Below are 12,706 nucleotides of genomic sequence, written 5' to 3' on the forward strand. Positions count from 1 at the left end.
GAGATTGGAGTGTGCAGTTGAAAAATCACATGGGGAACAATGCTATCAAATATGAAAGTCATTCATTACCAAAACCTCAACTTTCAGCTGGTGAGTCATCTATCAGAGGAACTTGACAGGATGTTACATTCTATTTTCATTATGATGTCGAAGGGGTGCAATAAACAAAGCCATCCTAACAATTAAACTTTTTTTAAACAACTTTAATCAAATATTATCAAGTTATGAGCTTCACTTTGTCCTGTTATCACAAAAATATGGGCCAAGAGCCAGGTGGAAATGTGACCAAACTGAACCATTACTCCCACTCCAGTACACCACATCAACAATAACAAAATGTTTAGAACAAAAGATGGAGGTACAGTGAGAGTTGGCAACTATCTTTATAAGGAATGTCTACATGCTAATAGTTTTTACACTTACCATGGCAAAGCCAACATCTGCTTTTTTTAAGGCAGGTCCATCATTTGTTCCATCTCCAGTGACAGCAACGACCTCCCTGTTTGCAGATATTTTGCTGTCAATGATACCCTTAACAAGTATATACTTATCTTCAGGTGATGATCTAGCCAGAACACGAAGCTTGGGCCAGACTTGATCAAAAAGCTCAGTCACTACCTAAACAAAAGTAAAAATTAATAAATATGACTACATGTTAATCCCATAAAGTTAATCATCAAACTAGAACTATATACTAAAAAGTAAAGTAATATACTGATATAGTAAACACAGTTGCAGTAATAATGAGGTGGCAGTCGCTTTTCTCTCCCTCTAATCTGTGAACATATCCAAGGCAGGTAACCACAGGCACCTGAATTGTTTCCCTTGGACATTGTGCTGCAACATTAATTTGATAAAAGGATAAAACCTCAGCTAGTTCCACTTACAGAATTATTTAAAGAATACTCAACGAGCTACAAGGCAATACCGTTTATCTTGCATGAGTGAATTGATATTGTGACATCATCAATTCACGAGCGCAAGATAAACAATACTGCAGAGTAGCCTGTTGGGTATTTTGTTTATTAACCATTATCAATCTTGATCATTTCATGGAAGATTTTCAAACGATGTTGTTGAAAACAAGTTTGCAAGTTGAGAACAAGAGACAATGTTGAGTCATAGTATCGCTATTCTTACACTTAATTAACCACCATATGCACTAAAATGATCAGCTAACAGTTTTAACTTCAAAGCCTATAGTGAAGCACTGAATATGACATCAAAACATATCTAGGTAAAGACATTTTTTTTCCTTTCCCTAGGGAAAGAATTTTTTTTTTTCCTTACTTCTCTCTACCCATATGGGTAATAAATTATTTGCATTAACCATAACACTGTGTAAAATAAATTTGTCATTTACAAATAAAATGAAGACAAAAACAATTTACTGCCATATTCAGAGTCACACTGCAAAATTAGGTATTATAAATAAATGAAGTTTTATAAATATACAAAACATTAAATGTTTTTCATTTCCAATTTAGTGCAAAATATTTGCACAAAAATTTATACTACAATTTATAGCGTAGCTGTTGAGTAATTTTGAAACTTTTTATCCGTCATCTTTACTATTAAACTTCACCCGAAGAGGTCAAATGCTCTGAAAACCTATATTTCTCAACCAATATAGAGGAACGACAGAGTATTTGGATACAACTCTTACTTCTCCTGTAGATGGGTCCCGTATTCTCCGGTTGAACTCCTTGCCTTCCAGGACGAGGAAGTCTGTGCCAGGTGGGATTATACCACACTTTGAGGCAATGGACCGAGCTGTGTTTACATTATCTCCAGTAACCATGCGCACTGTAATCCCAGCTTGCTGGCATCTCTTTATAGCGTCTGGCACCTTGGATTCAGTGAAATATTGTTCAATTTACACAAATACAACAATTAAAACAACAGTTTTATAAATGGTTGAAGATAAAATAAAGATGATTTTAGGCACTTCTCAAACAGAAACCATGAGAGGAATGTAGTTAAAATAGACAGCTTTAGTACACAAATACAATAATTCTAAAACAAGCAACATATCTCACCTACCAATGAAATCATTAATAATCTCCAACATATTTGTTCAGTGGCGGATCCAGAAAATACATTTAGGGGGGTCCCAATGACACGAGGCGGAATGCCAATGGAACTTTGGGGGAGGTTTGGAGGGGATCGTTAAAAAATGAAAATATATAATAAAATTATAACTGATGCAAAATTTAAGGGGGGGGGGGGGGGGGGCGAGCCCTTTGGACCCCCTAGATCCGCCTCTGGTACTGAAATGGTGTGTATTTTAACAAGAATTTCCATGGAATTAAAATTAATATCTTGCTTTTTAAAATAATACAATGATATCTTCTAAAACTGAGCAGTCCTGCAAAACTGTCTATATCTGACCTTGCAACTTGATGGAAGGGGAGACAACACATACCTCATCCCTAACAGGGTCTTCAATGCCAACAACACATATATAAGTCAACCCAAGTACAATGCTATCTTCATCTTCCCAGTCCGGTTCAGACTTAATGGGCACGTCATTAGGTTCAGCCTCTCCTGCAAATAAAACAGTTCAATGACCAAACATTCAAATATAGCTATTCAACCACAAGAAAACACTCAACAAAAATTAATAGATACCTAACAATTATTTAATTTATCCATAAGGTTATTGGCATTTTCTCGGAAGGCAAAATTAGTCCCTGTGAAAAACTTCTTTTGCATTTAATGAGATTTATGTAGAATTTGAAAAGTGCAATCGGAGTACATTTTCCACTTGGACAAAGACTCCTAGCATAAAATCAGACGTCATGAACACTAAATGTGAAAGTTCAGCCAAGACTAGTTTCAAGACCTGTTTTGTCTCATCATTTAGAAAACTGTTATAATAAAATACAGGAACAAAATGAATGCTATATACAAAAATAATAATTTGGAATTCACTGAATACAAACCTTTCACAAAGTCCTTGTACGCTATGCAGATTGTACGAAGACCATCACTAGCCATAGGTTCAATAACACTGTGTACCATTTCCTCCTGATCATTGGCTGTGAACTCTTTAATAGTTCCATCCGTGTGGAACATGTAATTACACCTAAAAAATTAAATAATAATAATAATTACATAGAAAATATACAGAAGAAATCTAGTTTTTTCTAGGTTGAATAAAATCAACTATTTCATATACTGTATCTTTATGTACATTACTAGATACAGTAGTTTTCATATTTGTGAGCCGGAAATGAAAAGAAAAGGAAAGGAAAGGAATGTGTATTCAATGACTGCACATCACATTTGAAACCACTGCCATTTGAAGTCTAACATAGGATTATTACCACATGTACAGTGAGAGGAAAACTGCTGTTTCCAAACAGGCCAACCTAATTAGTAACAGCAAGAGATCTTTTATATGCACTTTTGGCACTTTTGTATCTACTGTTCTATTAGGAGGGGCATCAAAAGACATCAATACTTCATCCATATTTACAATCAAATTTGGAGACAACTAGTTATTTGCCTTGAAACGGCAAATAAAATCATGAAAACTGTAAATTTTCTCCACCCAATGTCAGGTAGAGCCTGGCCGACAGTTGTGCGGTTTCTAACCGACAGATTATTACGTTTCATGAATCTGTACACCCAGGATGGCCCACACTTAAAACTATCAGTGTTCATTTGCGTCGATAGGGTTTGGACTTTTAGTCTTATAAGGACAGTTGATACAGACCTCCCATTTTCCTATAGACTTTGAACCCATTTCAATAACACTTCTTCAAGTTTCGGCCATTGCGTAGTACCAATCAGTCTCGCTCGTTTTGCTCTGGGTCGTTTAGATAATACAGGTTTATTATTTCGCCACTGTCTTACACACTTTTCATCCACTTCAAAAACACGCCCAGCCTCTCTATTTCCATGGTCTTCAGCATAATTAACAACTTTAAAGTTTAAAATATGCTGTATAACTTTTTCGTTTTCGTTTCTTTCCACTCATCGGACATGATGGAAAGGCTATATCCATATTGATCACAAATGATACTAATTCAGTCATAGTATTTCAAAGGTGAAACAACTCACTAATTGTGTTCATTAATTTGCCAATGTAAGATAACACTCGGAACAAAATAACAATGCAAGCTACACTCGCATATCGGTAATTAAGATCATTGGCTGACAATCGCTGGTGTTTTCATCATCAGGTGTTAACCACTCAAGCTAATGCGGGTTATCTGATCATCTTTTTTACTCAATAACCATTTATTACCTAATGTGGCTTATCCGGTGCAGCGGGCTATATGCGTGAAATATGGTAGACAGTTAAATTATAAACATTGTAAACACAAAACATTCCTGGTTACTTTGCTGCAGTTTTTTTCTTACAATAGCACCCGAAGAGTTGTTACTCTAATAGTAATACAGTGTTAGTGTAATGCAAGAATGGTAGCCAGTTTTTTAATGTGGGTACCAGATGTTTCATCCCCAAGCTGGTTTGCTTCAAGTCAGTTTGCCCACACTATATATATTTGATGAAATAGTACAAAGTTAGCAAAGTACATACATTAAACCCCCATTGGTTCTAAGTTTTTTGGTCAGTTTAATAGTGATCTGTGAGTGGGTGTCCTAAATTGTAATTCAATATTTGCTAATAAAGAGTGGTATTTTGGTGGTGACTTTTTTTCTGAGTTTTTTGGAGGGTGGGGGGTGTGGAGGGTGGATGTCTTTTGATTGAAAACATTTTATTGCATAAACAACAAAAGGACTGTGCACAAGTTTGCCAACTTACTAGGCCCTCTTCCAAGTGGATGTGTGTTCTAATATCGAACATACTTAATTCTAACCCAGTATACACCTATTAAAATAGTGAAAACTTGCAGTTCACTGCCTATTAATGACATCACTGATAGTTCTTTTCTTACTTTTTCAACACAATTTCAGATGCTCCTTTCGTAAGCAGTCTGTAACCAGCATTGTTGTCCAGTTTGATGACTGTACTCATGGATTTGCGGACAGAATTAAATGTGTACACTTTGATGAGCACGTCTTCTGGGATGTCTTCACGGATGGCTTCATATGACTGGCCTAGGTCTAGGACATATCCAAGGAGAGCACATTCTGTTTTATTTCCTACTTGCTTTGGTAAACCTCCTTCTGCATCTGGTGGCTAACGAAATATATAATTAAAATAAAAAATCATAATAAATTATTAAACTATGAATCAAAACATGTATTATAAAATTAGTTCTTTCATTACAATCGTGTTTTTTTTAATGTACTGTAAAATGGGTATTATTCGTGTTTTTCGCGTTTTTCATTTAGCCTTGAAAATCACACTTACGCAAATAATGAAATCCATTAGAACAAAAAACAAAACAAAAAAAAGAACAGTTTAGCAATTTTGACATGCTGTTCTGCATCATACAGTCTATATTCATCATGTTTTTGTTTACAATTTGTAGAAGTGTTTAATTTATCAACGGCATCATTGGCGGGCCTGTGTCGTTAAACACATTGAAGGGTCAGATAAACCAACAGTTTCAGATTTGTCTGCGGGTTTTTTTAACCACTGCAAAATTGAACCTAACATAACAATGTTTTTGTGAAGAATGATAAATGTAGTTGATTTTTGGAACAGACATTCTTACTGGTATTGTTAAGCTGTGAATAAACATTTAGAAATTAGTATAATGAGCCATTTTTAATTGGCCAATCATAATAAGAGACACAAATGGTTTTGTAAACTTCCGGAAAAACGTCATCGACAAGTGACAAAAACAAAAGAGACGAGACGTTTTTAACAACAGGTGTTTAAACACTAGTACATGTGTTTGTCTTTATTTCACACTTTCTGGAGAGTTGACTGAACCACATCCTGGATTAATTTCATTAATTGTACACACAGTGTGGTCGCCACTGGACATGTGGCTGCAGCACTTAGCAGAGTCGCTCATAAAGGGATAATATTACGTATACCTCTGTTGACCACTCTAGTGTCGATTTAATGTTATGTACCAAAGTATAGTTTTGTATGTGTTAGTAATGTAAAAAACAAACAAACAAAAAACAAAAAACAAAAAACAAAAACCATGACACCACGAAAATTAAAAACCGCAAACTGCCTGCATTTTTGATATTGCAAAAATTTACTGCCGCGAATAATACCCGTTTTACAGTATGTAATTTTATTCGACAAAATAGTTAAATTATATTTTGTCAATCATATTCGACTGGATAAGCAAAAATATAAATAAAAATTACATGTGATACATAATAATATTGTTATAATATTTATGCACTATGCAATAATGAATTAATCAAAGTGTCTGATGACTTTTACATTCAACTGTTCACAATGTCTTAATGGTTTATTATAGCTTTTGTTTGTGAACACGTCTGAAGAAGTTGGTTCCTATGTACATTAAGGATCATGTAGGCTAGTATTAATGGTTTATATTTACAACAAATAAGTATTACATACCAATATTTTTGAAGTATAACCGCTGTTTATTGCAATAGACTGAAGGAGAATCTGGCCTAACTTTGGTGGCAAGGTGCTAAAATTTGGTGTAACTCTGTAATGTACACCTGAAAACAAAGCAAAACTTCAATGTAATAATTCATTAATATATTCAATATACATGAATAAATGGTGCCATCATAATTTAATAATCATATGTATAGTGGTTAAAAACACCTTTTGGATTTGGCAGAAATTTATCCAGGCATTCTGCATTCCCAAAAGCAAGTGGCACTGACAATTTGGAAATGTTCAAGTACAGAGTCCCAATTTGGTGTATAAATACTTTCAAGTACAGAGTCCCAATTTGGTGTATAAATACTTTCAAGTACAGAGTCCCAATTTGGTGTATAAATATTTTTTCTTACACATCCATTGGTGAGAATACCATGCGTTATTTTTGGTTACACGTGGTTGTTAACACATGTATGTTTGTTAATTTCAAGACATACGATGACCAGGTCACCAATGCCATACAACCAATGAACAACTACATAATGGAAATCTTAGAATGTGACATATAGTTAACCTGACATTCATGTGTCTGTGACGCATAAGTCAGCTACAAGTGCAACGGTTGCAAACAACTTTTAGTCGAAAAAGATGTTAAAATTTGCTTAAAACCTATTTTTTCAGGATATGTAAGAAATAGAATAATACATTCGTGTCCATTAAATACCATTTATCTCACAACTCGTTGTTTAAAAATGTATCACACTCACGTTCGCTCGTTAGATACATTTTAAAACAACTTGTGAGATAAATGGTATCTAACGGTCACTCATGTATTATTCTCTATTTTGTATTATTCTCTATTTAACCACCACACATGAAAAATCTGGAATAAATCAGCAAGTCCCTGGGACTACACAAGTAAATACAAGACGACAGTCATCAATATTCCCCACCCACCTGCTAATGAAAGGTAAGCTACTCTCATTTGGCTAGTAACAAAGGAAAACTCCCTCATTGCAAAAGGAATTACTAGACCACTAGATTCATACGTGATCACCAGTTTGAGAAGTCGTCTTGAACGGTTTTTGAAGTTGTGATTCGGAAACTGGGAACTTGGTTATTCTGACCACTTGGTTCTATGGTAACAGAAATAATACTGAAAATTAAAACTTCCTCATAGCAGAAGGTGCCACTAGACCTATCATGAAGCTATCTAGACGGGTTTTGGAGGTGTGCTCTGGAAACGGTGATCATTCTAGCTGTTTCCATGACAACAAAAAATATCAAAAATTAAAACTACCTTATAGCAAAAGGCACCACTAGACCAATAAACATGTACAAAGTTTAATGAAAATATTTTGAAAGGTTTTGGAGATGTGCTCTGGAAACTGAATTTAGTTATTCTGGCTTTTATTTCTATGGTAACAAAAGCAATATCGAAAATGAAAATAATCACAGCAGAAGGCACTACTAGACCACTAGATTAATAAGTGTACAATGTTTCATGAAGTTAATTTGATCGGTTTTGCTCCAGAAATATTCCTGGACGAGGGACAGTGCCCTTTTTAATATCCCCTGTAAAGTATGTTGCGGAGGATAAAAAACAAGGGTGTTCTGTCGAATAAAATGATGGAATACACTGTTTTTTAACCCATTGGGATCACAGACATTCTCCACCAGGATCCATGGCATCTTGTATTTTATAAATATTTCAAAACATTGCTATACATTACCTCCTACATAGCTTTGAACAACAGTCATTCTGTTTGTAGTAAGAGTGCCTGTTTTGTCAGAACAAATAGCAGTGGCATTTCCCATCGTTTCACAGGCATCTAGATGTCGAACCAAGTTGTTATCATGCATCATTTTCTAAAATGAAGAAGAAGTTTGTTTTGTTTAACGACACAACTAGAGCACATTGATTTATTAATCATCAGCTATTGGATGTCAAACATTTGGTATTTTGACATATAGTCGTAGAAAGGAAACCTGCTACATTTTTCCATCAGTAGCAAGGGATATTTTATATGCACCATCCTACAGACAGGATAGCACATACCACGATCTTTGATAAACCAGTCGTGGTGCACTGGCTGGAACGAAAAATAGTCCAATGGGCCCACCAATGGGGATCGATCCCAAACCGACCACGCATAAAGCAGACACTTTACCACTGGGTTACGTCCCGCCTCTTTCTATAATGAAAACAAACAAAAAACATGTAAAAATATACATATATAAAATAAATATAATATATATGACAAAGTAATTAGATTCCAAATCCTTATCGGCTGGGAACCTATAGTTTTTACTGGGATTATTATTATAAAATATTTTGTCACCTCTGTTGTGTCATTTTGTAAGAACTGTTCTGGGACGATTTAGATGAAATTTGGTAGGTAGTTTGGGTACTTTTTCGGCACCGATTGCATTAAAAAATACATGTATAGGTTATGTGTATTGGCCTCAATCGCAAATTTTGTAGCATTCTGTATTAAAAATATTTTTGTGCCGTCTTTTTGTCATTTTGTAAGAAACGTTCTAGGCCAATATGGCATTAAAAAATGATGTGTATAAATTATGTGAATTTCGGATTGTATGTTAGTTTCTATAAAATGTACAAGTAAAAAGTCTTGAAATTCTAGACTTAATTTCTACTGCCTATCTATCAAAATATTAAATTAATCCGCTGCTTGCTTCCGGGACAACTGGAATTTCTAATGTTAAGTCTGCCCTCTTTTAGGCAGTTTATTTTCATTCTTAAAACACGAAAATCAGTGTAAGTCAAAAAGTTGTAATAAAGTCGATTTATATTTTCTCAAAATTAATTTTTTTGTCAGATTTTGCAAATGAAAAATACACATTTATGCAGAATGCATCTTTAAATCTATGAAGGTGACAGAAATAAAATTGTGTATGCTAGGATTAATCAATTACTGCTTTATTAACGTTTAAAATATGATTCAAGTGCAATGTTATTTTTTAATATGGCAAGACAATGAAACAGCCTAACCAAAATACATTCTGTACACGTTGCTACTTCAGTCGTCTGCTCAAAGACTGTTGAACCGAGATGCAGTCAGCAATATACAACTGTGTGTAGGAGGTCAGCCATTGACAGCTGGTCTTGTTCTTAAAGGAGCCATATCCAGTTTTATGTGCGATTTAAAAAAAAGTATTATTGTTGTTTTTAAATTAAGTTCTGGATGGATTTGGCTGAAATTTTGTAGTTGGTTAGATGACAGTATGTGCTTGTATGTGGGTTGAGGTGTGTGTAATTATTGCTATAGTTAGATAACATATAAATATGTCTGAGTAATAGGTGAGTGTGTGTATGTGGATTAGGTGTGTGTGTGTGTAATTAAATACATGTAACATATGTCTGAGTAATAGGTGAGTGTGTGCATGTATGTGGATTTGGGGGGTAGTGTAATTCCTGCTGTAATTAAATAACATATATAGAGGATATTTCATGTTTTTTGCAATCATATCTCAGGAGTTGCACTTGCACGACAAATGTAATATGATTGCAAACTTCACGAGATGATATAAATCATATTTGACAAAAAACATGAAATTTTCTATTTCTTATATAACTTTTGGCAATTTACCTTTATTTTTAAAATACCAGCGTCAAAATAGTTCCAGCTTTCTTACAGTGACGATAACACATTCTAGAGTAAAATTTTCACTCTAAAATGTGTTATCGTCACTGAGTGACTGTAAACACTTTTATTTCACTGATATTTTAAGATATTTCACTAAATGTTATATAATAAAAATATGTCGGAGTAATAGGCGAGTGTGTGCGTGCAATCCCTGCAATTAAGAAAATGCCTATGGCAAAAAAAAACACCATACCAGAACATAGTCCAAGGCAAAAAAGTGCCACGGAGAATTAAAAACTCCACGACATTGCTGATAGCCGTGGGCAACTGCACAGCTATTATAGCTTGGGAATTCGTCATTACCGCTGAGGTTATATTTTAAAATTAAATTACAATTAGTATTATTCAACAAGATTATTGTCAAGCACTAAAGGTTGTACTAACTACCGTATTTTCCCGTGTATTATGCGCACTTTTTTTCCAGAAAATACAGGTTAAAAATGGGGGTGCGCACTATACATAGCAATAGAAAAAATCTCTTTTAAAAATGTCCAGCGATCACCCATGAAAAATCGCCAATCGGTAGTTTACAGGTTATTGACAGTGTTCATCACAACGAAACACCAAAACCCTCTTAAAAATCGCTTTTCACTTGTGATGGTTGTAATAAATGCAAAATAAATCTACAAAAGTATCCATACCTCACCAAAAAGTGCACAAAAATTACAAAACTGGACCGTAAATATTTTTAATTTCCATGAGATTTAATTCGGCCATTTCCGGCAAACCGGAAATATACCACACTATTATAAATTTAGAAATCTCGCGCATTCACGTTAGCCACGAGAATGAAATGTAATATACTATATTTTTGTTTTCATTTATTTTTCAGTCATTTACAGTATATGGGTATATAATTTTGTTTTGATTTATGCACGTGTGAGTCTGTGACATGTAAGTACGCAAGTACTAGCCTTTATTTAATGTGACATGTAGGTCTATGTACTCAAATACCTAACTTAAGTTTTGTTTCTTGGTTTCTTGAATATACCGCTTCTTTCGCTTTTCGTTAATTTTGGTGACGGGGGGTGGAGGGGGAAACAGTACATCTTGCATTCACTGTCGATTTTGTGGTTTAAAAAAACGGTGCGCATTATATTGTGGTTCATGTTTTTTTTCTTGGAATAAACGTTCAAAGTGGGGGGGTGCGCATAATACGTGGGAAAATACGGTAACCAGAATCCCATAGATGACAGTGTTAAAGGTAACAAACAAAGAAAAATTCTTTATTATCAGCTACATAGTGGTCCTATCGCTTTTTGTTACAGATATTTTGGTATGCAATCATGATATAGCTACATAGACACAAATGAGGGGGAACAAATCTTTCGTTCAAGTGATGTATTCCACTATGACGAGCCTTGTGACCAGGTATTCCCCAATTAGTTTTCATGTTAAGTAATGAATATATTTTTCATCATTTTACAATTTGATGCTTTCTTAGAACATTCTAATATTAAGCAGTTTAGATGAGTTATTCACCACATGTGCATTATTGTACAATTGTTTTGAAGGAAGGAAATGTTTTATTTAACGACGCACTTGACACATTTTATTTACGGTTATATGCTGTCGGACATATGGTGAAGGACCACACAGATATTAAGGGAGGAAACCCACTGTCGCCACTTCCTGGGCTACTCTTTTCGATTAGCAGAAAGGGATCTATTATATGCACCATCCCACAGTCAGGACAGCACATACCACTGCCTTTGATGTACCAGTCGCTGGAGCGAGAAATAGCCCAATGAGCCCACTGACGGGGATTGATCCCAAACTGACTGGAAAATTGTTATTTTCTAAGCATAAAAAAAAATTCAAGCTGTAGTCGTAACTGTGTATGACATTCAGTGTTGTCATATATATAGAATATCAGGTTACTATGTTTTCATATCGTGGTTATTTGGCGAGGTTTAGATAACAGATAACAGGCCAAATAACCATGATATGAAAATGTAGTAACCTGATATTTAAAAAATAATAATTGTAATATGTTTCAGTCAAAAGCGGTATAGAAACTATTAAGTTTTATCGTGTAGAAACTACTACTGGAAGTCGGACAATAGCAGTTGCCTGAAAGGATCTTGGGAATGACATAGCCAGCCTAAAAGTTATGTCTTTCCAAATTTTAAATAAAATACTTTGATTATATTTCAGTCTGTTGTGTCACAATTGTTTTTACCTTTTTATGTGACAAGAAACTCAAGTTTATGTGTGACCTGAAGAAGATCTACATTGCTAGCTGCTAGTGACCGATGTCAGATGCTGTTTCAATGTAAACATTAGTTGTAGGAAGCTACTTGCATTTTTGTTTCAAAATGTTTAATTCAAACACTGGCTAGTTCCGAATGGGAGCGAATAATGGAGAATTGAAAAATAAAAGTAATTTATGATACAGGAAATGTAAATGTTATATTTATTTATGTAGTTCAACAATTATTGTTGTAAATAGATGTTTGAAAAATGAGAAACAATCTACCTAAAAACTGAGCAAACACCCATTATGCGCACAACTCATTTCCTAGTGACATGATAACACTTCAAATTATCAAGTAGGGGTTATCAGGTCAATAGGAGG

The 12,706-nt window shown here is 34.5% G+C and overlaps 1 protein-coding gene across 3 annotated transcripts in view; it reads right to left on the minus strand.

The window, feature by feature from the left end:
- LOC121368252 (plasma membrane calcium-transporting ATPase 2-like) overlaps window positions 1-12,706 on the minus strand; it is a 126,518-nt gene that overhangs the window by 33,893 nt on the left and 79,919 nt on the right. For all 3 annotated transcript variants that reach the window (XM_041492904.1, XM_041492905.1, XM_041492903.1), the window contains exons 12-18: window positions 8,194-8,329; window positions 6,467-6,573; window positions 4,908-5,152; window positions 2,946-3,088; window positions 2,426-2,547; window positions 1,667-1,849; window positions 424-618 (exon numbers count right to left, since the gene is read on the minus strand). In XM_041492904.1, the coding sequence (XP_041348838.1) occupies window positions 424-618; window positions 1,667-1,849; window positions 2,426-2,547; window positions 2,946-3,088; window positions 4,908-5,152; window positions 6,467-6,573; window positions 8,194-8,329 (1,131 nt within the window). The remainder of the gene's footprint in view (window positions 1-423; window positions 619-1,666; window positions 1,850-2,425; window positions 2,548-2,945; window positions 3,089-4,907; window positions 5,153-6,466; window positions 6,574-8,193; window positions 8,330-12,706) is intronic.

This window comes from Gigantopelta aegis, chromosome 3 (assembly GCF_016097555.1).
Source record: "Gigantopelta aegis isolate Gae_Host chromosome 3, Gae_host_genome, whole genome shotgun sequence".
Taxonomy (NCBI): Eukaryota; Metazoa; Mollusca; class Gastropoda; order Neomphalida; family Peltospiridae; genus Gigantopelta; species Gigantopelta aegis.